At 42.0% G+C, this 21,102-nt stretch overlaps 1 protein-coding gene across 1 annotated transcript in view; it reads left to right on the top strand.

Moving 5' to 3' along the window:
• Positions 1–6,457, top strand: part of foxo1a (forkhead box O1 a) — a 39,288-nt gene extending 32,831 nt beyond the window's left edge. The window contains exons 2-4 of the mRNA XM_036537299.1: positions 721–912; positions 1,190–2,415; positions 2,640–6,457. Coding sequence (XP_036393192.1) covers positions 721–912; positions 1,190–2,386 — 1,389 coding nt within the window. The 3' untranslated portion in view covers positions 2,387–2,415; positions 2,640–6,457. The remainder of the gene's footprint in view (positions 1–720; positions 913–1,189; positions 2,416–2,639) is intronic.
• The last annotated feature ends 14,645 nt before the right edge of the window (positions 6,458–21,102 follow it).

Below are 21,102 nucleotides of genomic sequence, written 5' to 3'. Positions count from 1 at the left end.
CAAAGTACTTAACCCAGAATTGCCTCAGAAAATATCCAACTGTATAAATGAGTAACATGTAAAAAAAAATGTAACCATTGTAAGTCGCTCTGGATAGGAGCGTCTGCTAAATGCTAAAAGTGTAATGTAATATAATGACAAAAATTTGATTCTTTGGAGTATGATTCTTAAAACTGCACTCATCAAGTCATAAAATGTATGTCCTTAGTACTCTACAATACATTTCCTACAGATACATGCATCTGAGTGGATGTAGATATTCTCAACTGTGAGCAGCAAGCCATCTGTAGAATTACATGACAATCTCCAAATCCATCTTCCTATCTGTGGGCTTGTATGGGACCACATCTGCCTTTGAGCACAGCTCTTGAGGTAGACTCAGTTAGAAGGCTGCAGCACCGCTCTCTGGATGCATATACATAGATTAATGCAATTAGTCCAATTTAATCTTAAGTGTGGGCTGAGCCCTGGTGGGAGCATTCATTTGCTGCCACTCTCTGTTAAGTATAGCCGTGCATGCATGTGCAACTGAATAACAGGCATTAATGGAAGCGACAGTAGTGGTTTTCAGAATGCTCTTTCATATCACCTCAGGTTTGGATGGATACAGACAAGAAATGCAGCAGTGTAGAGATGATTTTTTTTCCCAGGATGTGAAGCTTGGGGATGACCTGGTAGAAAACTATCTGACCCCCTCACCCTTCCCTTTCTATCCCTTAGAACTCCATCAGGCACAACCTGTCCCTGCACAGCCGTTTCATTCGGGTGCAGAATGAGGGGACGGGGAAGAGCTCCTGGTGGATGCTGAACCCGGAGGGGGGAAAAAGCGGAAAGTCCCCCCGCCGCCGTGCTGCTTCCATGGACAACAACAGCAAGTTCGCCAAGAGCCGCGGACGAGCTGCCAAGAAAAAGGTAGGCACTCCACGGTCACACCACCGGTTCCTTAGCTATCTCCTCCATGGTTCAATGGATATGATTCTGATGTATTAGCATTTCTGCATTATTGTTGTTTTTCAGTCTCACCTTAAAAATGTGTATTAGTTTACAGAATTTTATCCTTTTCCAACAATATGACTACATGCTTTACATGTCCAGTCCTTCTACACTTGTTGAGTAGCTCTGCACCTGTCATTGTTATTCTATATGTCTCATATTGAGACAAGCCTCTGAATTTACCTCTTTCCCACAGGTGTCCCTTCAAGGAGGGCCGGAGGGCGGTGCAGACAGCCCTGGGTCCCAGTACTCAAAGTGGCCCGGCAGCCCCAACTCCCACAGCAATGATGACTTTGAAGCCTGGAACAGTTTCCGGCCCCGCACCAGCTCCAACGCCAGCACCCTGAGCGGGCGACTCTCACCCTTCATGCCCGAGCAGGACGACCTGGGCGACGGGGACGTGCACCTGGTCTACCCCGGGGGCTCGGGGGGCAAGATGACGGCCACCCTGCCCAGCCTGTCAGAGGTGACCGGGTCGCTGGGCCACCACAGCTCGGAGAACGTCATGGAGAACCTGCTGGGCAACCTCAACTTGCTGTCCCCAAAGAACTCCCAGGTGGGGGCGGGGGGGGCCGGCAGCGGCTCCTCCCAGTCCTCCCCTTCCTCCATGATGCAGACCAGCCCCAGCTACCCGCCTTACAGCTCCCCCAGCATGGGCTCTCAACCCCAGCAGGACTACCGCAAGTGCCTGTACGGCCAGGCCGGCATGAACACCCTGTCCCCCATCCCCATGCAGACCCTCCCGGAGAGCAAGCCAGGCTTTGGCCCCTCTCTGGGCCAGTACAACTGCCCAGCCGGGCTTCTGAAGGAGCTGCTGACCTCGGACGCTGACCCCCACAGTGAACTCATGCCCTCTGTGGAGACAGTGGTGTCCCAGTCCAGCGGGGGGCACATGCTGCCCCCCTACGGCAGTGGCCAGCAGGGGCACGGAGGCAAGATGATGAGCGGTGGGGGGTCGCACCCTCACCCGCACCCCCACGGCGTGCGCGGCCAGGCCCCGCCGACGTCGGTGGCCATGAACGGGCGCACCCTGCTCCCCCCGACCAGCATGAGCCACGGGGTGGGCCTGGCTCGCCTGGCGACCGTGAAGACTCCCATGCAGGTCTCCTTCGGCCCCTCAGTCCACCTCCCTGGGGGAGTGCTGCCCAGCTATTGCACCCCCAACAGCAACGGCTACGGACGGCCTGGCCTGCCCCAGCCACACCACCCCGAGAAGCTGCCCAGCGACCTGGACGACATGTCCATCGAGCGCTTCGAGTGCGACGTCGAGTCCATCTTGCACGACACCCTCATGGACGGAGACACCCTGGACTTTAACTTTGACGCCATGGGCACCCCTCAAGGGTTCCCCCTCAGTGTGAAGACCACCACACACAGCTGGGTGTCAGGATAGGGGACAGAGACACAGATGCACAGATACAGGTAAGCACCTGTGAAGAGTTTTGCCTGCACAGCAAGTTTTAAATACTAAGCCTGTATTACTGTAATACTAAGTACCTGTAATACTAAGTATGGCTTCTACATATGCTAACTCCTGTTTGTGTTTATACTTTTAAACTGTGCTATCTCAAAATGCTGAGCTAAGATTCCTTGTCTGCAGTAAATGACATTTTTGTGTTGATTTTATGTTTTATGTTTTTACACAGGTTAAATCTGAAATTCCATTTCAGCCTGAGCTGGGCCTTCGTCAGGAAAATGGAAAACAGTGATCCAAAGACAGAGAAGCTATCTTCATCCGCACTCATCTCAGTTGTTTTTTTCAGTTTTTATAGAGACAATAGAAAGCATTGTTTTTCTCAAAATTCAATCTCTTCTCGGCAGACGTGGTGATGTTTGACCTTGTCATCTCTGGGACATTTGTCGACTGTGTTCAGGTTGTATGCTGGTTTAGATTTTTTAGCCCCATTGCCATTGGAACTTGTACAACAACCAAGTGCCAAACTCTTCGTGTGAAACTTCAGAGCCAAGTTTATTTATGTTGCTTTTTTCAGACCTAGAAAATCAATGGTAAGCACTCTCTCTGACAGAAGTGCCAGTGTGACTCCTGGATTATAGCTGCTCACACCCTCTATTGCTAAGATTTCTCCTGCCATAATATGTGCATTATCTGGCAAAAGCTAGAAAAACTGGAGCTGAAGCAGGGTAACAATTTTGCCGTTCTTTCAAATATCAGACATTGGAGAGACGTATTGTGGACGTTCAGAGTGTTGAGGGTTTATTTGTGTTGATTTCTTCAAGTTTTAAGGTGTCCTTTTGACATATACGGTGCTCCTTATGGCATGAGAAACTTTGTGAGTGAGAGGCCACTTGTAGATATCTGATACCCACAGCCAGCTGATTGCCCTCAGATTGTCTCCTATTCCATTTTTTCTGTAACTCAATTGAATTGGCATCAGAGGTGTCGTGTAACTGTCATTCAGAAATGTCTTAATTCACTCATGCAGCACAGAAGAGTACCGCTGTGTGAACACAATCTGTTCAACCTGCCTCGGTCAGGGTTACTGGGAAAACTGGCCTATGCGTTTAGGTTTTGAGGAAGATGAGCATGTAAATACTGCTGCCAGGACTTGATTGGTCAAAGCAGGACCTGAAATATGTAAATGAGTCTGTCAGGGACTCCTGGACAATGTTACATCATGACACATTTTTTGTGTTGCTTATTTTACTTTTTAAATGTTTTATTTGAACTACATTTACTGGTAGTATGTTTAGTATTGTACAGCAAGTTTACAGAATCAAGACAAAAATACAAAATCAGGGCAGTACATGCATTTAACTTTGAAAACCAGAAAGAAAGAAGAAAACTGGATTTGACAGGACGTTTCGTTTTTCAATCAGGTGGGATCATTCTCACACTTGAGGGTGCTTTTCAATGAGGCTGTTAACAAGGTTATTTCCTATATATATTTTCATGTAAATAATTGAAACGTATATTGAAAAGTATATAGATTATATATATATTTGAGATGCAGAAGTTATTTTAAATTTTTACTGATTTTTATTGTTGTTTAATCGTAGCTTCTGCTCCCTAGCTTGCGTACATTGCAGTGGTTCTGGAGGTCTCTTTTTTTCTTCACACAAAGTTTTTTTTAGTCTTAAAATCATCATGTCCTCTTGATTGTGATGACATTTGTTTGTCAGGATTGTTTCAGAGTTGTTAATCAAATCCTCAGGCTGCGCATGCTCCTACAGCAAGGGACAGAAGTGAAAGAGGCCCCATTTTCAGTAGAAACGTTGCCTGTTAGCCTAAGCCTGCTAAGCCAGGTGCTCTGTAATCTTTTTCCTTTAAATGTGCCCTTGAACTGGATTTTCTGTCAGATTCTCCTTATCCTTAGTTCTCTAAAGGACTAGTAACTGAGTATCTGCAGTGCCTTGCTCTGTAGAAGTGCATGTGAGGGGGCTATAAGGGGTGTGGGTGTGTTTGTGATTGTTTTTTGTGATATCTTGTGGAGCAAGCACATGGGCCCCAACCATCAAAACATGGGGACAGGGAAAGGAACAGAGCTTAAGCACTCTGTTCTCTGTTCAGGTTCAGTTGGATTGATAGAATGAAATATCCATGTTTTTTTTTTTTGCAAGACCACATCTCCCCCATCTTCCTCCCACAAACTTGAATTGTAGTAATTTCCTCCTCTCCATCTCTGTGCCCTGCTGTTTGATTCCTGCCTTGTACTCATTGGTCAGGACCAAGTTACCCTCCCACTGAAGCCCTGGTGCAGTTTATCTGTGTGTGTCAATGCAACTTTCTACCTTAATGGTTTCAGAACCCCTTGGTTGTTTTCAGGTGGAATACCATACTGGTGCCTTTCATCCATAACCTCTGCTCTCTCTTTCATCTCGCTCTTTCTTGCTTTCTCTCCCTCACATTCTCCTCACTCTCTTTCAATGGCTTTCAGAGCACAGTATGCATTAGGAGGCGTCTGCTGATGTAGGTGCAATGATGTGAAACGCTGATATTGAAGACCGTAATGGACTCACTGTGCTGAATATAAAGGTTGCGCCCCATCTTTTTCCTGGCCTGTTAAGTGTTACTTAACCTAATAGAGGCATGTACATGGCATTTTAGGTGTAGATTTTTTTTCTTTACATTTTTAAAGAAGGTTTTTTTTCATTTAAGAATGCATAATGTTTATTACAGAAGACATATGCATGTACATACACATAGATTTGCTTGTATGTATATAAATATTTAAAAGACACATATTCTCGTTGTTGCATATCATTAGGGAGTCCTCCAGTCAATGTATAGATAATATGTAGTGAAATCTAAATAGCTGGAAATGAGACTCACATTGTCATGTGTTTAGAGATCATTGAAAGTAAGGAAACCTCAATGTTAGAATTGAAAAACACTCGCTTCAATTCCCCTCTCAAAATTGAAGAGAAAGCATACTGTGGTTAATTATGGACCTACAGGGCAATGTCTGGGCTGGGCACTGTATTCGTATGAATAAAAGATCCCAGCTGTGATTTAGATGAGACTGTGGTTGTACATGAAATGTAAATTTTAATTCAGTGATTTATAAACAACTTAGCAAAAATTAATGTTGGTTGTGAAACTTACTAGTTTGACAATAACATAATCATGGTTTGGAGGAAGGAGCTGGGGGAAGCTAGTGACAGTGGTGTTACTACTACAGCCAGATCATACATCTGGAGGTAAAAGAGTTTTACTATATATTTCATGCTGTGCTACAAGCACAGCTGTACCACAGAGGTCACTCATTTCAGACCATAAAACATATTCTCCTGCTCCATAAACAACACAGCCCCTTTAAGCACACAGTAAACAGAACCATTATAAAGATATTTAAAAAGGAAAAAATCAGATCTATATTATGAAAAGTGTAAATGATTGCTTTGTGAATTGTGCAAATGATATCACCTATGCATTCTTTTTCTTTAATATTTTGTTTGTACTGATGATGAAAATGAAATGGTTATATTGTACTATAGAGTTGTGGAGATATTTTATGTCACTGTCACAATTGTATTTGTTTTGAATAGTATCTGAGAAAAAAAATGAAGTATATAGACATTAGATGATGCAATGATTCAAGTGCTTTGCTTTTTTGGTAAACTGACACTGTTATTGTTTCTAACTGCAGTTTGTAAGAAAAACCTAAAATGTAGAAAAAAATAAATAAAAGAAGCTTATTGTTGATAGTAGAAAAAAACATCAGCTATCTGTTGGACAATCCCTGTTTGGATGGTGGACCTTTGGACCAATTTTTATAAATTGAGAAAAATGAATATATTGTATTGCACTTCTTTATCTCATGTTTTATTATGAGTGCTACTTATGGAAAGAAAAAAATAACTTATTTTAAAATCAAACTGTTACATCTCTTAACTTATGTACAGTAAAGATTTACAATTTTATTATGTAATTTGCGATCAAGAAGACTAAATTTGCAATATATGTATTGGTAAGAATAATGAAAATAAACATCCATTTGTTTAAGACAGGTCTCATTGTTTAGAAGGGGAAAAATATATATGTTCCAACAGGTTTGTGCTGATACTGACATGTAAACATTTCTTGCTGCTGTTCATAATGAGGCTGGTTTAGAAGTAAGGAAAACACCCTTGTGAATAATGACTGCCTCAACTTAGCGATGAGTGAAATGAAAACCTTAACAATTTTTTAAAGGTTTTTAACCTTAAAAACATTGCTTTCTGGAATTCCTTTAGGAGACAATACCAGACACGATTGTATTACAATGCACCACAAATCAGAAAACAAGTGTGTGCAAGAACAGTCTTTGCAGTTTCTGTATGAAGCCATATGTATACATAAATTATGTCACAGAAAAAAATACTTGTGGTGTTTGACTCTTTATTCAGTGGTTTTTAGTGGCGTCAGACTACTTCAAGAAAAAGGAAAAAAAAAACTCTAACCTGTTCATGCCCTGTGCTACCATCTTTGAGTGCAGAGTAATGGCAAAATGAATATGAGCCTATCCTTTCAGGTAATCTCTGAAGGACAGTATTTTTATGGTACTTGAAGCCCTACATCTTAAATAATGTTGTATGCTGTCTCTGTGGGGCTTGCCACTCCTGTTCCATGTGACCCTCTTACAAGTCTAGACCACATTTAATGCAAAATGAACACATGATGGCATGTGGAGTGAGAGCAGTTTGAAAGAGATCTGTCAGTTTCCTCTGAAAAAACAGCACTCTGTTAGATTAGCGGCTGCAATCGTGTTTGTGCTCGGGTAAATAAGATAGAAGTGCAGACAAAGCACTCTTTTTACCAATAAGTGCTGAGGACATGCGTGTTTATTTCTGGAAAACATTGTGAAAGCTCTATCAGTGTTCAGCTCAAAGGGGCATAATTACTGTACTCCAGGGAAGATGGGATTGGGAAAAAAAGAGAAAAAATGAACCTTGTTATCTCCCTTGATCTGTCTCTCTCTGGAGAGATGACACGCCCACTGGAACTACCTGTGGTTGATTCTCTTCCCACAGGAGCTTTTCTTTTCTTTCACTGTGTGACCTGAACCCCACTACTCCTTTTTTAACTACTTGACCTTTTGAGTCCTCTGACTACATAGTGTCTCAAAAAAAAGTTGCCATTTGCCATATGGTATCGAAAAGAGCAATTCTGTGGAAATCTTCCTCATTCAAGCATCAGTGCTGCGCATTCCCCCTTTGAAACCTTATAGCCATAAAGAAAGGGTTCGCTGTGGTGCTGTATTTTTTCCCCACTACCTTGAATAATGTACAGCTGTGTTCTGGTTCCCTGTTCCAGCTGAGCTTCATTACTCAGCTGAGCCTGTAATAAACTTAGACCTCCAAGTCAAGAGATTTCAAGTGAAAACTTCATGGGCGACGAGGTAACTTAAGATGAATTGCATTCTCGAGGAACTCATTAAAGAAGCAGTAAAATCTGGCAACAGGCCAGCAGTTCAGGTTAGGACCCCGTTTAAGCGGCGGAAGAAAACAGACGGAAAACCTTAGACATCAGGGTTAAGAAACAGGCATTTTAACACCCAAAACATGAGTGTTTTTATTTCTCACCCCTTCTGCGCAGGTGTGTGGTCCGGCACTACTTTTATAGGGTGAATGGAGAGCGAGAGAAAGGATTTGTCGTCTTATTGAGGGCTGCCTTGAGCGGTGCGCTGAGGAATGCCCATGGCTACCAAGAGCATATGCAATCCTTACGTTCTCTGCTGCCTTGCACAGCAAGCCAGCCCAGGCCACGCGAGGACACCTGGCCTTTGAGATGAGTTAAACCAGGGGTTCGCTGGATTACAATCTCTTTCCTCCATCCCCCTGTTCTGTCTTCAAGTCAGTCTTGGGCAGGGCTTTTTAAGGTTATTGCAGAATGAGTGTTACTTGCTTTTGCAGAAAAAGCAAGTAACACTCTGAATTACAAACAAAAAGATCCTTATTTTACAACACCTGAGTACTGATTTAAAATATAAATAAAGTTTTGATAGGCCAAAATACAGATTATTACCGGGGAACACTGGTCACTGGACTACAGAATATTGATTTTTACAAAATATTCATCTTCAAAGACGAATCTGTCATTCCCTACAGACATGCTAACAAGTTCTGTTAAAAATCTGTAGATCCAGAATATTCACGACTCACCACTGAATAAAATATATTTGTCCAACTTTGGTCACTCATTGAAATAATTTTTCTCTCCACTGCCCTTCTTTAAAACTTAAGCATTCAGTTTGCCCGTTTCCAAAGTACTGTGTGTCTCATCTCTGTGTGTTTGGTGAAGACTATCAAAGCTGAACTGTGTGGTACAGTTTCTCATCCAGGCATGGGGTTCTGCCAGTAGCATGAAATCCTTACTGGCTGTAAATGGCAGCTGGAAAGGGTTATCAAACTATGAAACAAACACTAATACATTTTTGTCTTTATGGTTACACTCAGCTGCAGAAGTGTAATAAAGAAAATACTACAACAGATTAATAGAATAAAATAATATTTTATAATGTTTCAAGTATAAAATAAAATTATATTTAAAATACATAAAACAATGCATTTTAAAATGAAATAAAAGACAACTTTTCAGCACTTACAAAAAGTTCTAACTCCGGTTTCAGCTATGAAAATAAATGAAGAATTCAATTTCATCCCATAAGACAGAACATCTGGATGTTTTTTCTACTATTGCACTTCAAATGGCTGACTCTGTAATCCCTCATGGGAAGAGGTCAGATACCAGAATTTTGGTGTCCAAGATTTTTGTCTTCTTGCACAGGAGAGAAAATATGCCAAAAGGCCCCTGCCTTTTTGACCAAACACTGAACATTTCCAAAGCTGAGCCTGTTTTTCTGACAATATTACCACTGTGAAAGTATAAAGCATGTGAATAAGGAATAAGGACTTCAAGAGGCGGCAACACATACAGTCTTGAGAGAGGAAGGTATTACAGTACATCGGGTGCTATGCAATCAAATAGCAATGTGCTTTGTCCTCCCCTTTGAGTATAGGAATTAAGCAAGTGAAAGCAAAGCATTTTAATAAGCATAACTTAAAATGTCACCGAAATTGACGGTGCTTAAAAAAGAAGTGCTTGAACCTTAAACACAAATCACTTTGCATCAGGATTGGATTCAAACAGAAGTTCTTCTTTCTTTTTTCAGAACAAGATGACATTTGCATGTTAACAGCCACAGAAATCTGTCATTGAATTTTGCACCACTTAGTGACTCCCCTCTCCCCAGTCGCAGAGGGCTGTCATCTTCCAAGAAACAGGGAACACACCAACAGGGAGTAAGGAAATATGAATGAGTGTACAAAGACAACAGGCCTGCTGCCAAGGACAAAATGAACAGATAATGTTATTCTGACTCCATTAATTCAGGGAAGAACTTGAACTATTAAACTATTGTTGAAATGAAGTTTTTGTTGCCAAGCATGCTTTTTTTCCCCACTTCTATTCCCTCTTTTAGCAGCAATCCAGAGCCCTCTCCATTTTCATCTCTTTTTACAGGGGGGACTTTCAAGAGATTTCTGTGCAGCTTCACTTTGAGCTTTGATTATGCAGATGCACAGTTCTATGTCCTTTCAAAGTAATATTGTTGTGTGAATGTGGAGCTTTACTTTGATCTTGCGGGTAATTCTGAGATGCTGTACAATAATTTATCCTCTGATTTTATTTACACTAGTGTCCTTATCACGCTTTACTTTGCCTGTCTTGATGTTCAATGTTTGGAGCAGAGGGAGCATCAACTGTGCTACACAGTTAAACATATTGTTTGTTTTTTTTTTTAAACATATTGTTTTTTTTTCCATTTTCATAGCTTATTCTTTGAATATAGTGGAGTTAAACCTTTTGTCCATTAGAGTTGGTGAATGTCCTTAAGTAGCCCCTATGTGTTTGATATAGTGTTTAGACCTTCAATATAAGTCTGCAACCTGCTTTAGATCTTGAAGATAGTGCCCATTTTATTGTAACCAGAGGTTTTTGAATCCTTATTTCAGTATTTATTTTTACTACTATAGGCCACTTAATATGTCTGAGTATGTTTTATTCAATAAGATAATTTGGTATTTTGTTTTGTTAGTGTTCAGCATAAAAATGATTACATTCATATGCCCCAGAAAAATATTCTGATAATAAAAGTGGGTATAGATACAGCTTATTAGAAAGTCAGTAACATGGATGATATATATGTACATTGTGATGCATAATCATCTTCATGAACATGCTTATAAAATGTAATCATAGAATATGGCATGTGCATATGGCAGATCATTACATTACATTGCAGTCATGTAGAAGATGGTTTTATGCACTTTAAAAATGCATCTAATAAAGTGGCATATGAACAACATATGAGCATGCATACATTACTATGTAAGTGCTATGTCATATATTCAACAGAGGGACTATCGCTCTTCCAAACACGATGCTCATACATACTCTGAAGTAAATTTAGAGACATGTAAATTGGTTATCATGATCTGATTTACAGATCTGTAATTACACAGGGGAGCAGAGGATCTTGCTGTGGTAGGGGCACTGAGATGTAGCCTGAAGAGGTGGGTGTACGGTCTACAGTGGAAGATGTCCAGCAACTTTGCTGTTCTGACTGCAGCAGGAAGCTTGTCTCACCACATAGGGGCCAAGACAGACAGAGGAGGCAACCGGAATGTGTGGTTGCAAGAGGCAGGGACAGCTAAGTGCTCTGAAGAAGCTGAATGCAGTGGCCTGGTCAGTGTGGAGGCTCTGATGCCAAATTGAAGAAAACAGGTACCATTCGCTGCACTGCTCAGTAGACTAACACCAGTGTTATGTAATGCATGTGAGTCATTACCGGTAGCCAGTGGAGGAAGATTAGGATGGGTGAGACATAGCAGAATATGGGGATATTGTGGACCAACCAAGCAGTAGCATTGTGAACGAGTTGCAGGGTTTTGATTGCACATGTAGGGAAGGCAGCAAGGAGGAAATTGCAGGGCTTGGACCAGAAGTTGAGTTGAGTAGGTGGTGAGGAAGGGGCAGATCCTTGTGATATTGTGTAGGAATCTGCAGGTCCTACTGACTGCCACTGTGTGGTCTGCATATGTTTGATTATTGTCAAGTGTCACTCTGAGGGTCTTGACATTTGGGAGGCTGACACTGGTGTTTTCCAGGGTGATGGAATATACAGAAGCTTGATCTTAGCTCAGGTAATCAGTAGACATCTACAGTGAGACATTAGCCAGGCAAGCTGAAATGTGTGATGAAACCTGGGTATGAGATGGGGGAAAGCGAAGAACAGTTGGGTATCATTGGCATAACAGTGATGTGAGGAGCAATGGGTAGAAATAAGACAGCAAAGTGGTCTTGGATTCAAGGTGACCAGAGGGGGTCCAAGGATTGAACCCTGAGGGACTCCTGTAGAGAGGCTTGGGGGGGGGGGGATGGGGGTGGTTGATAGGTGAGCCTTAAGAGGTAAGATTGAATTTGAAAATGGTACCTGAGATGCCCATCATCATCACAGAAGGTAGGATGAGGTGGTGATTTCCAGACCGCCGGAAGGTCAAGAAGCATTGGGACAGCTTTTTGCCCTGTCTTTCAAATAATGCTTTTTATTTGTAACCATCAGGATACAATGTAATAAATGTATAAGCAGAAAAAGTGTCACATTGCAGTGAAAAAAACAGAGGTGTTAATGATGTATATCATGTTATTGCTCCCCCCAACAGAAACTGCTTGTAGTATTTATATTCAAATATTGGCCAGTATTCAATATGTGTATTTTTATCTAATCTGTGTTACTGCTCATAGTTCTTATCCTGTGACACAGGAAGTGATTGCGTTGTTAGTGACCACACCTGCTTACACTGGGGGGCATTCCCACCACACAAAGCACAGCAGGTGCTGAGTTGCCTGAGCTTTGTAGACTCAGGGTTTCTTTGGGGAGAGTTTCCTGGTGACAGTGTCCCAGTATGCCAAGTGCAACAGACTGATTATTAACCACTGAAGATCTTGGCTGTTTCCTTTTACTTTCTATGTCTTGCCAGATCTGTCAAGAAAATTTCAGCAAAACCCTTTTCTTCTCTTTCCAGTCGTTAACTACAATTCCTACAGCATTTCAGCAAGACATACACATATCATGAAGTCGTTATTCCACAAAAAGAATGGGTGCCATTTTTCCTTATATTCTGCTGTGATAATGGAAAATATTACAAGTATTGGCTTAAACATGGCCCCACTGCAGACCTTTTGCAAAGCAAAAGGCTAAAATGTAACATGTGTTCTCCATGACTAAATGAATTTAAATGAGTAAATTAGAAATGGGAATAGGAGTCCAAACTAGATGTCATTAATCTTACCAGGCAGCTCACTGGTACACAGCAATCCCCCAAGCATGTTCTTTTTTTCCACCTGTTGTGCGTGACACATCCTGAATCCACAGGGAAGTGAGGATGAGGAAGCTGCAGCACGGGAGAGCAAGGCTCAAGTCTTTGCTGGTGGCAGGTGTGCCTCTGTGTCTCTCCCGGGCCAGGAGCGCGCCGCTGACGAGGGGCCCGAGATGAAGCTTAAATGAGCCGCAGTGGGACGACGACTGGCATGGGAGCCCAGGAGATGCAGGAGGGCCAAGGGCTGTAACTGCAGGCACAGAGGCCGGGAGCAAAAGGTACGGCTCAGAGACAGGGAGCTCTGCGGCAGCCATGGATGGGGAGCAGGCAAACTACGGTGCATGCTGGGAAACCCTTTAGGAAATAACAAAGCAAAAAAAAACTTGCACAGTAGATGTTAATACCAAAGACATGGTTAATTTAGTGTGTGGTCCCAATGAATAATTTGAAGGTGAGCGAAAAGTTATGTGCTCAGTCAGCAAAATTAACCAACCCCCGTATTAACCTGGTAAACAAAATGAAGGATAGGAAGCAAAGGGAATGGAAGTTTGGCCTGCTAGGGCCTCATCAGCAGTGCACTTCCTTTTGCACTTCTTTGAACCCTTCAGGAAAAACAACAGTGTATATACAATATGAAAACACATTGAAAACACGGGGTCGGCACTTTATCTAATTGATGGTGCAGTATGTGAAAGAAAGGTGAGGTTCCAGCTTGTTTTGATGTAATTGTGGATTGTGGACATTACATTTAGTGAGCCAAATGAAAACTGATAATCATAATGCTCTCAACCTCCACCAGCTGCACATTTGAAAACAAATGTAGAGAATGATTATGTAGCAGTCTGACTGGAATTCATGTGAGGCTTCTGATTATGACCACTCGATTCCTTTTTTGTGAGAAAATACCCTGAAGGATCTTTGGAATTCTAACAACATATGAAACAGTCTACACATTAAGGGACTCAGTGGTATGTGTTTTGTAATCGTAACCTTATGGTTGTCCAAAATAGGAACCTTTGAAATACCTGTAGACGTTTCAATAGAATTTCATGAGTGTCTTGGGTTGGGAAATAAAAGAATAGTGAATTTGCACAACACCTTGATCTACTTCAAATGCCTTGTGCAATGTTATGGAATATTGCACAGTCCAGAGGGTTTCAATTGTTGATTAATGTTGTGTTACAATTGTAGATCCCACCAGAGATGACATGATTAGGGGTGATTTCTAGTGGGAACATAACCTTGTTCTCTATTGCTCATCATGATCTGATCAAGTCTTTTTCTGGGTCAGAAAGGAAGAAACGGAATTATTTACAGCATCCAGACAGTCAGTTGAACGTGCAGTTGTTTACAGGAGAAGTTCGTAATCGCTGAGACGCTGAGCATTGCTTATGGTGAGGGGCCATAGTCTGATTGAAACTTGCTGTGTCTCATTATGCGGTGGCATGTGCAGCTTGTTATGGGGCTCAACACTGTAGCATCCCATCTTATTGCATTGCATCGCGTTGTAACTTCTGGGCTCCAAGGTGGGTGAACATGACCGACAAATCAATCAATCCACAAATAAGAGAAGGAGAGATAGAGAGGAAAAATTAAACAGATGCGTTCAAAACTGTGAGCAGCGAGAGACGTGAGACGGGATTCTGGATTGGGGTCAGCTGCGTCCCTGTGCTGACACTTTTTGTGTGGTTGATAAGGGAATAGATGGATCCTTAGCTCTGACAGGGTTTTGAAACCTTCTGTCCCTAATATGTTTCAAGCTGAACACACCTGTTGCTATGATCATAATTGGTGTCCTCCTTGCTCTGCCCACTGTTGGGCCTTATTGTTGGTTAGGGATGAATGGCAGCCTGTCCATTGGGTTTTGAACTGATAGTCTTCTGTGCATTGGTCCCCCAAGCTCCCAGCCTTATTGAGTCTGCAGCAATGTGCATCGAATTTAGCTGTCTGTTGTTTATTTATCCATAGCTGGCTACACATCAGAGAGGTTCTGATGAATCAGAGGGTCGCACAGGTAATGGGTAACAGGGCTCCTAGCAGCAGGGAAGCAGGAGGGGAGCTCTTTCACAGTCATCGGGCGGCATTCTTCTGCATTTAGGCTGTTTGGCATGGATACATGGCTACTATGCAGCACTTCCAGAGCCCGATCCACAACTGGCTTTCATTATGGCGCTTTTATGGTGTGCTTAAGAGCATTAAGCAGTTGATGGGGGAGGTAATTCCAGGATAAACAGTAGGCATTCTAAAACTTTCAGATTAAGGGGTTGAGGTATTCTGGGTGAACATGAAAACATCTTTTGCTTCGGGTCTGAAGCAGCTGATGGAATGATGAAGCAATCAATAAGCGATGGGTAAAGTCAATGAACTAAGGGCTCGTTTAGATTCTGCGCTGTGGATCAATATATGCATTATATTGCTGCAAAAATAAGGGCAGAGTGAAATATACATTAATAAAAATTGTGTGGAAAGTTGAGTAACCCTTGCAAACAGCAAGGCAGGGTGTGTGTTTTGCTGAATCAGGCGAGAGGGAGAACGCAAACAGGTCCATTTCCTTGGTTATCCTGCTGTCGCAAGAACCCCATGTCTATTTATAGCTCTTCTCTCAGTCCGGGTACGAGTTTGCTGCTGTAATTTTTCATGATACGTATTAAAGTGTCGCCCTCCGCCCAATTTTGGTCTGTGGTTTTCTGAGCGTGGCACGCAAAATTATAACGTTTCTCCGATGTCAGCTGAAGATGTAGGAGTGGACTGGAAATCTCATGAGGGCGAAGACCAAGGTGAAATGGATTCCTCCTGCTGCGGTTTTTTGCCTGCATCTTCTTTCACGAAGGTGATTTTGACATAGCATACTGTTGCATTTAGAAGAGGAGAGAATTCCTCTGAGAGGCCGTCTGATTGGTGCACTGTGTAAAGGGAAGTACTGAAAGAACACAGCAACACTTGCCTGAAAACATCTCATGCTCGAATTTCAAATGCAATAGTTTGAATCATTTATGTCTGAAAATGGAAAATAACTGAGATTACATACACTCTTGAACATGTGATAAAAATGGGTTAAAGCATCCCACAGGACTCTAGCTCATCTATGCTGTGTTTTTCCTTCAAGAATAATGCTATCTGTTTATTACTCATGGATATGGTTAATATCACAGAAATAGACCATGGGGCCCTGCTGTTCAAAAATAGTTAAAATGCAATGCATTACATTGTTACAAGTGCTCATGGTGTTTCATCATTTCCGATGCTGGCAAATGACACTGCTGTTTTAACACCCGTCCTTTGCAGTTTCAGCAAAAGTTCTTTAGCTCTCTGATGAGGAAATGAAAGTCTTTGCCTAATTCTACACTTAGTGAAGACTTAAGAGCAGTAATCAGCTTGGCTGAAGGACATGATTTGTCCCAACAAACAGTTCCGATAGTACTGTATGTGGAATTCTGCATCATAAAGTGTGTCTACCCTATTATCAGAAAACATCAACCACTAGTGATTTGGACTTTGCCTCCCTTTGATGTGCAGAAATAGCCAGACATAAACTTAAGGGAATGAAGTTGGCCATACTATGAATGGTCCTAACATCCAGTAGTATTTGAGAGCAACCCTTGCTGCCAGATAAATGAAAGCACCAGGAATATCTACATAAAAATATGTGCATATGTGTCTGTGAGTGTGCATAAACATATGCATGTCTGTATGTATTTAAGTGTTTGCTCTATATGTACTGAACACATTCAGGGAGAAAGCGAAGCATATCTGAGTTAGGAATGCAAAATTCAGAACTTCGATACAGATATGAAAACTTTGTTAATTTCATTTTTGTGCAATCTATCTTCTGTTAAATACCTGCAGATTTTCATTTGAAATTTTGTTTTAAAGTTACTTGAAGTTTTTCTTTGTGCTGTTTCTCATCACTTCACTGTTATTTACAGTGTTACCCACATTTCAGCCAGGATTTTGACTGGATTGTATACATACTTACCCTTTTCTGTGTGTTTCTCCATTTCTAAGACTGTGAAGGCCCTCCACTACCACTGGAATTGGCAACTCAACACTGCTGTCACAGAGAGGTAATAACAGAGTTCAGGTGCACCAGGAGAGATGATGATTACTGATTGTGGTAGTGGAAAGAGTGATCCCATAATAGCTCTGTGTAAAGCATGCTGGGTAACAGGAGGGATAAAGGGCCTTACCATCTCACTGCCTGGTGTCCATAATACAGGTTTTGTGACATCTGTGGCAGTGTCAAACAGTACTGAAAACATTTCTGACATTGTGGGGAGGGAAAAATTCAAATGTGACTATGAGCGCTAACAGAAATGAGTCAACAAGATTCAGTTCATGAGATTATAGCCTTATCTTTGCATCCAGCGAAATTTCTAGAATTTCCAGACAAAGATCTTGTGCTTATGTTATGTGTCATTGTGTGGTATGCTGGTAGGTGTCATGTACAGGAATAGGTTGAGTTATCTTTGGCTTGGAATTTGAGGACAGGATCAAGGTTGCTGGCCACCTCCCTTCCCCCTCCTGCCCTTCCCTAGACATCATAGAACAGGAAAGTCCGGAAAGAGGAGATGGAAGTGCGAAAAATGAGGGATGTAGGGAACAGTGTTTATGTGAGTTTGACATGACATTATATACATCTGAATGACGTTTTGTTAAGTTAAAGGTAGAACTTAATTCTGAAAAAGGGACCAGGTTTCACCAGCATCAAATAAGCTCTCTGTTTACATTAAGAAAGATCATTATCTTTAATTCACACTATATTTCTAACTGGTCTTGGCACAAGCTTGTATTGGTCAAAATTCCATCATTGTAAGGTCATGTGCTGCTATGAACATAAATGTTCTGTAATGTTCCATGTGACCCCATTCAGAAAATCCTTATAAACCAAGAGTTGCCCTCCCATCCTCACTGAACCTCATAGCATATTAGTTAAATCTCTTAATTGTGTCACCTATATCTGGTTGCTGTGTACAGGGGAGATCTGTGAGGCCCATGGTGATCCAGGTCAGTGCACTGTCTCTGCTCTCTACCTGAGTCATCCACTGATATGACATCCATGCCTCTTTCTCAAGACTCATCAACCTGAAATCATCACCTTCGTTTACTTATTTCCATATTCAGGAAAACATGTTTGGACAGCACTGTCAAATTGTTTAAAGATGCACTTAGTCTGAAAGTAAGAGACAGGAGGGAGTTTTCGTGTCAGCTGGGCAGCCTAGTAAATGGGGAATGATGATCACGGATGCTATTTTATTGAGGGAGACAAGGTTCAGGACGGGTGGTGCCTTGCCTTTCTCTGCCATATCTTCTCATTGCATGTATCTACTTTAGAACGCTTTCCTCATGGTACTTAAGACCGCTTGATTTTAAGGGTAACTTACTGATCAAAATCCAGCAATTACTGAGAAGAAGTAACAGGAAATGTAGCTGTCCATCCATGAGGTGTCAGGGAGAGGGAAAACCAAGGCATCAGGATTATGATACTTTCTGATTTATGGGTTAGAGCGAAGTGATTACTCTGTTTATATAGGTGATAATCACACTTTGTGCTGCTGTTGTGCAGCTCAGCTCCATTGTGTTCAAAACACATACATGTTTTTCCTTTCTAACCCTACCTCTGAGAACCGAGCAACAGGAACAGCCATGGATCCGGCCGGTGTATCTTTATGAGCGCTCTGCATGGGCACAAATGTTAATGGAAAAAACATGTTTGTTTCTGTTCTTTGTCTGTGATGGTGCAAGGGAGGCGTGAGTCTGTTTATCAGTATCGTTCAAACAATGATGCAGTTATGAATGAGAGTATTAGCTTACATTCCTCCCTTGACTCATACATAGCCAGGTGTGAAGAGGTCCCACGTTTTGTTTTGTATCAACCGGGGGACACATGCTGGTTACCTGAGCTCTCGGTCAGCACACCACATCTCGAACATGAACCTACAGTAATCCGCGATCACAGAGCATTGGAAATGTCACCTAACACTGCTGGAAAATGCACATGCACGGTGGGCTTGTGTTTGCCCGTCTCCTTGTTCCCCAGTTTGTTTTCTCACCACAATGTTCCAATCGTGGCCAAATGTCCCCTTTTACCAAAAGCAACAAGCCTGCACAGATGAATAAATGAAACAGCAATGGCCAGAACAATGCCGCTTAATAACCAGCAGGAGGGATCTAGAGGATATCCCTCATACAATAAAAAGAAACAAAAAGGTAGGAGTGGACATGCATATCAGTTAAACTGGAAGGCAGATTGTTCTGTTCGTGATTGATTGCCTACTTTCACTCATATTAGTGAAACTGGCAGGGAATCAGTCACTAACAGAACAAGTTGAACAGAACTGAATTCATGATGAGTTCTTTTTTTTAAAACAAAAACCAGCAGTTCTATTATTCACTTTATCAATCTCAAGTGGACACTTACCTTCCTCAGCTTTGAGTTCTTGAATTCTTTGCAAGTAAGTGATTACCTACTACCTTGATAATTCTCAGGCTCCATGAGGCTCTGTCTATCCAAACAAGCATTCTACAACTCAACATACTGGTGAAAAGTGAGGAAAACAACAAGGAATAAAAGTGTGTGTGTGTGTGTGTGTGTGTGTGGGTGAGTGTGTGTGTGTGTGTGTGTGTGTGTGTGTGTGTGTGTGTGTGTGTGTGTGTGTGAGTATGTGTTGTGCCCACACTTGTATCTATGTAACAGAGCTTTACCCAAAAAGTGCAGGCAAACAGGAGGAAATGCCAGCCTTAACCCGCCTGCATTTTCATAATTACAGCGCAGAATTCATTTCTCTATTTTTTCCCCTCAGCCAAGCTGAAATGTTTTCAAGTTTCTTTATAGCTTTCATGTGCCACATAAAACATCTATTTTAGAGCCTTTGAAGTTATTAATTGTTCTGAGCCATTCCATGTACAATATAGCAGGGTTCTGTTTGGGAGAACACCATGCCCAAATACATATGAGAACCATTTCAAAAGAGATCATAAAACATTGAATCTGCAGGGCTCAAGGCTTTCATGTGTGTTTGTGTTTCTTTTTTTATTCAAATTTTATTTCCTTTTGACATCATAAAAAGCAACAGTGTACGCTGTGACGCGACCTTGTTCCATCATGAGGGATACGCAAAAATGTGCGGAATATTGCCAGAAACCATTCAACATTCTTATAAATCAATCATCGGACATGTGATCCCCAAAGTTGCCCTTTTGAGAGACCACAACAAATACTGCACACAGAGAAAATATGTATAGTAAGATTATCTGAGATAAAAGACAGCCGCGCTCTGAGAAGGAATGTGAAGCGCTGCAGTTCAGATGTCTCTGACTGCAATGCAGTGTCCGTGACCAGTCACTCACCACATTGATATGGGTCTACAATCACACACCTTCCCATGATACAGGCACACCCCTTAATAAGAAGAAAACTGTCTCTAATTTGGCTTGCTGTATAAATGCCCTACCCCCATGCCAGGCAATGAAACTGTTTGCATAAAGCTGAAATGAGGGCTCATATTATTGCAGACTATAATATCTGAGCCAGGCACGTACATAGCCAGCTATCAATGATGGCGTGACTGAAAAATGGGGCACTAGCAGCTGAGCAGCAATGAAGACTACTCTGGATGAGTCTGCATGTGGCACAACTGGAAATAAGGGAAATCAGGGAAATAATCAATCCCAACTGATGGCACAATGTCACTTGGTCCTCCTTAGCTTTGCGGCTGTTTATTCAAAGCAGAGGGTCTATTGTGATGCCTAAGGATGTATGAAGACACAGGGGGTCTCCTGTAGGGGAGAAGCAGCCTGCCACTGCGCTTGTTTATTTATGCAATGGACACAAATGTGCCAATATTCAAATGGTCAACTGAAAACATAATAAGCACAAGTGAGTTTTCCCTTTGAGATTCTTTGCCATTTTTTTCTTCAGTCTGCCACTTAGGGAAGTATTGATACCTTCTATTCATAAGAAAAACACGGCCCTTGAAAGTCTATGGAAGAAGGAGAGGGGAATAAAAACAACAATTACAGCAGGCCTGCTCCACCCCCTATCTCTGGCCCCTTCCCTGGCTGTGACCCTCTCTCCTTCTCTCTGTCTTTCTGCCTAATATACCCTTTGCCAGATGCTATGTGTTTCACACTCAATTAATCCCGCTTAAATTGATCATCGAAGTGTGGGGGAAACCATTTAGCAGTAGAGAGACTTTTAACAATTAACTCCTTAATTTGTTGCTGTTTCTGGGGATGGGAGCAAGGAGCTCTGGGTTCATCCATCAGAGAGGGGGTTGGGGGGGGGGGGGG

The sequence above is a fragment of the Megalops cyprinoides genome, chromosome 9, assembly GCF_013368585.1.
Source record: "Megalops cyprinoides isolate fMegCyp1 chromosome 9, fMegCyp1.pri, whole genome shotgun sequence".
NCBI lineage: Eukaryota > Metazoa > Chordata > Actinopteri > Elopiformes > Megalopidae > Megalops > Megalops cyprinoides.
The sequence above is the reverse complement of the archived record's forward strand: the minus strand, read 5'-3'. Positions and strand labels throughout refer to the sequence as shown.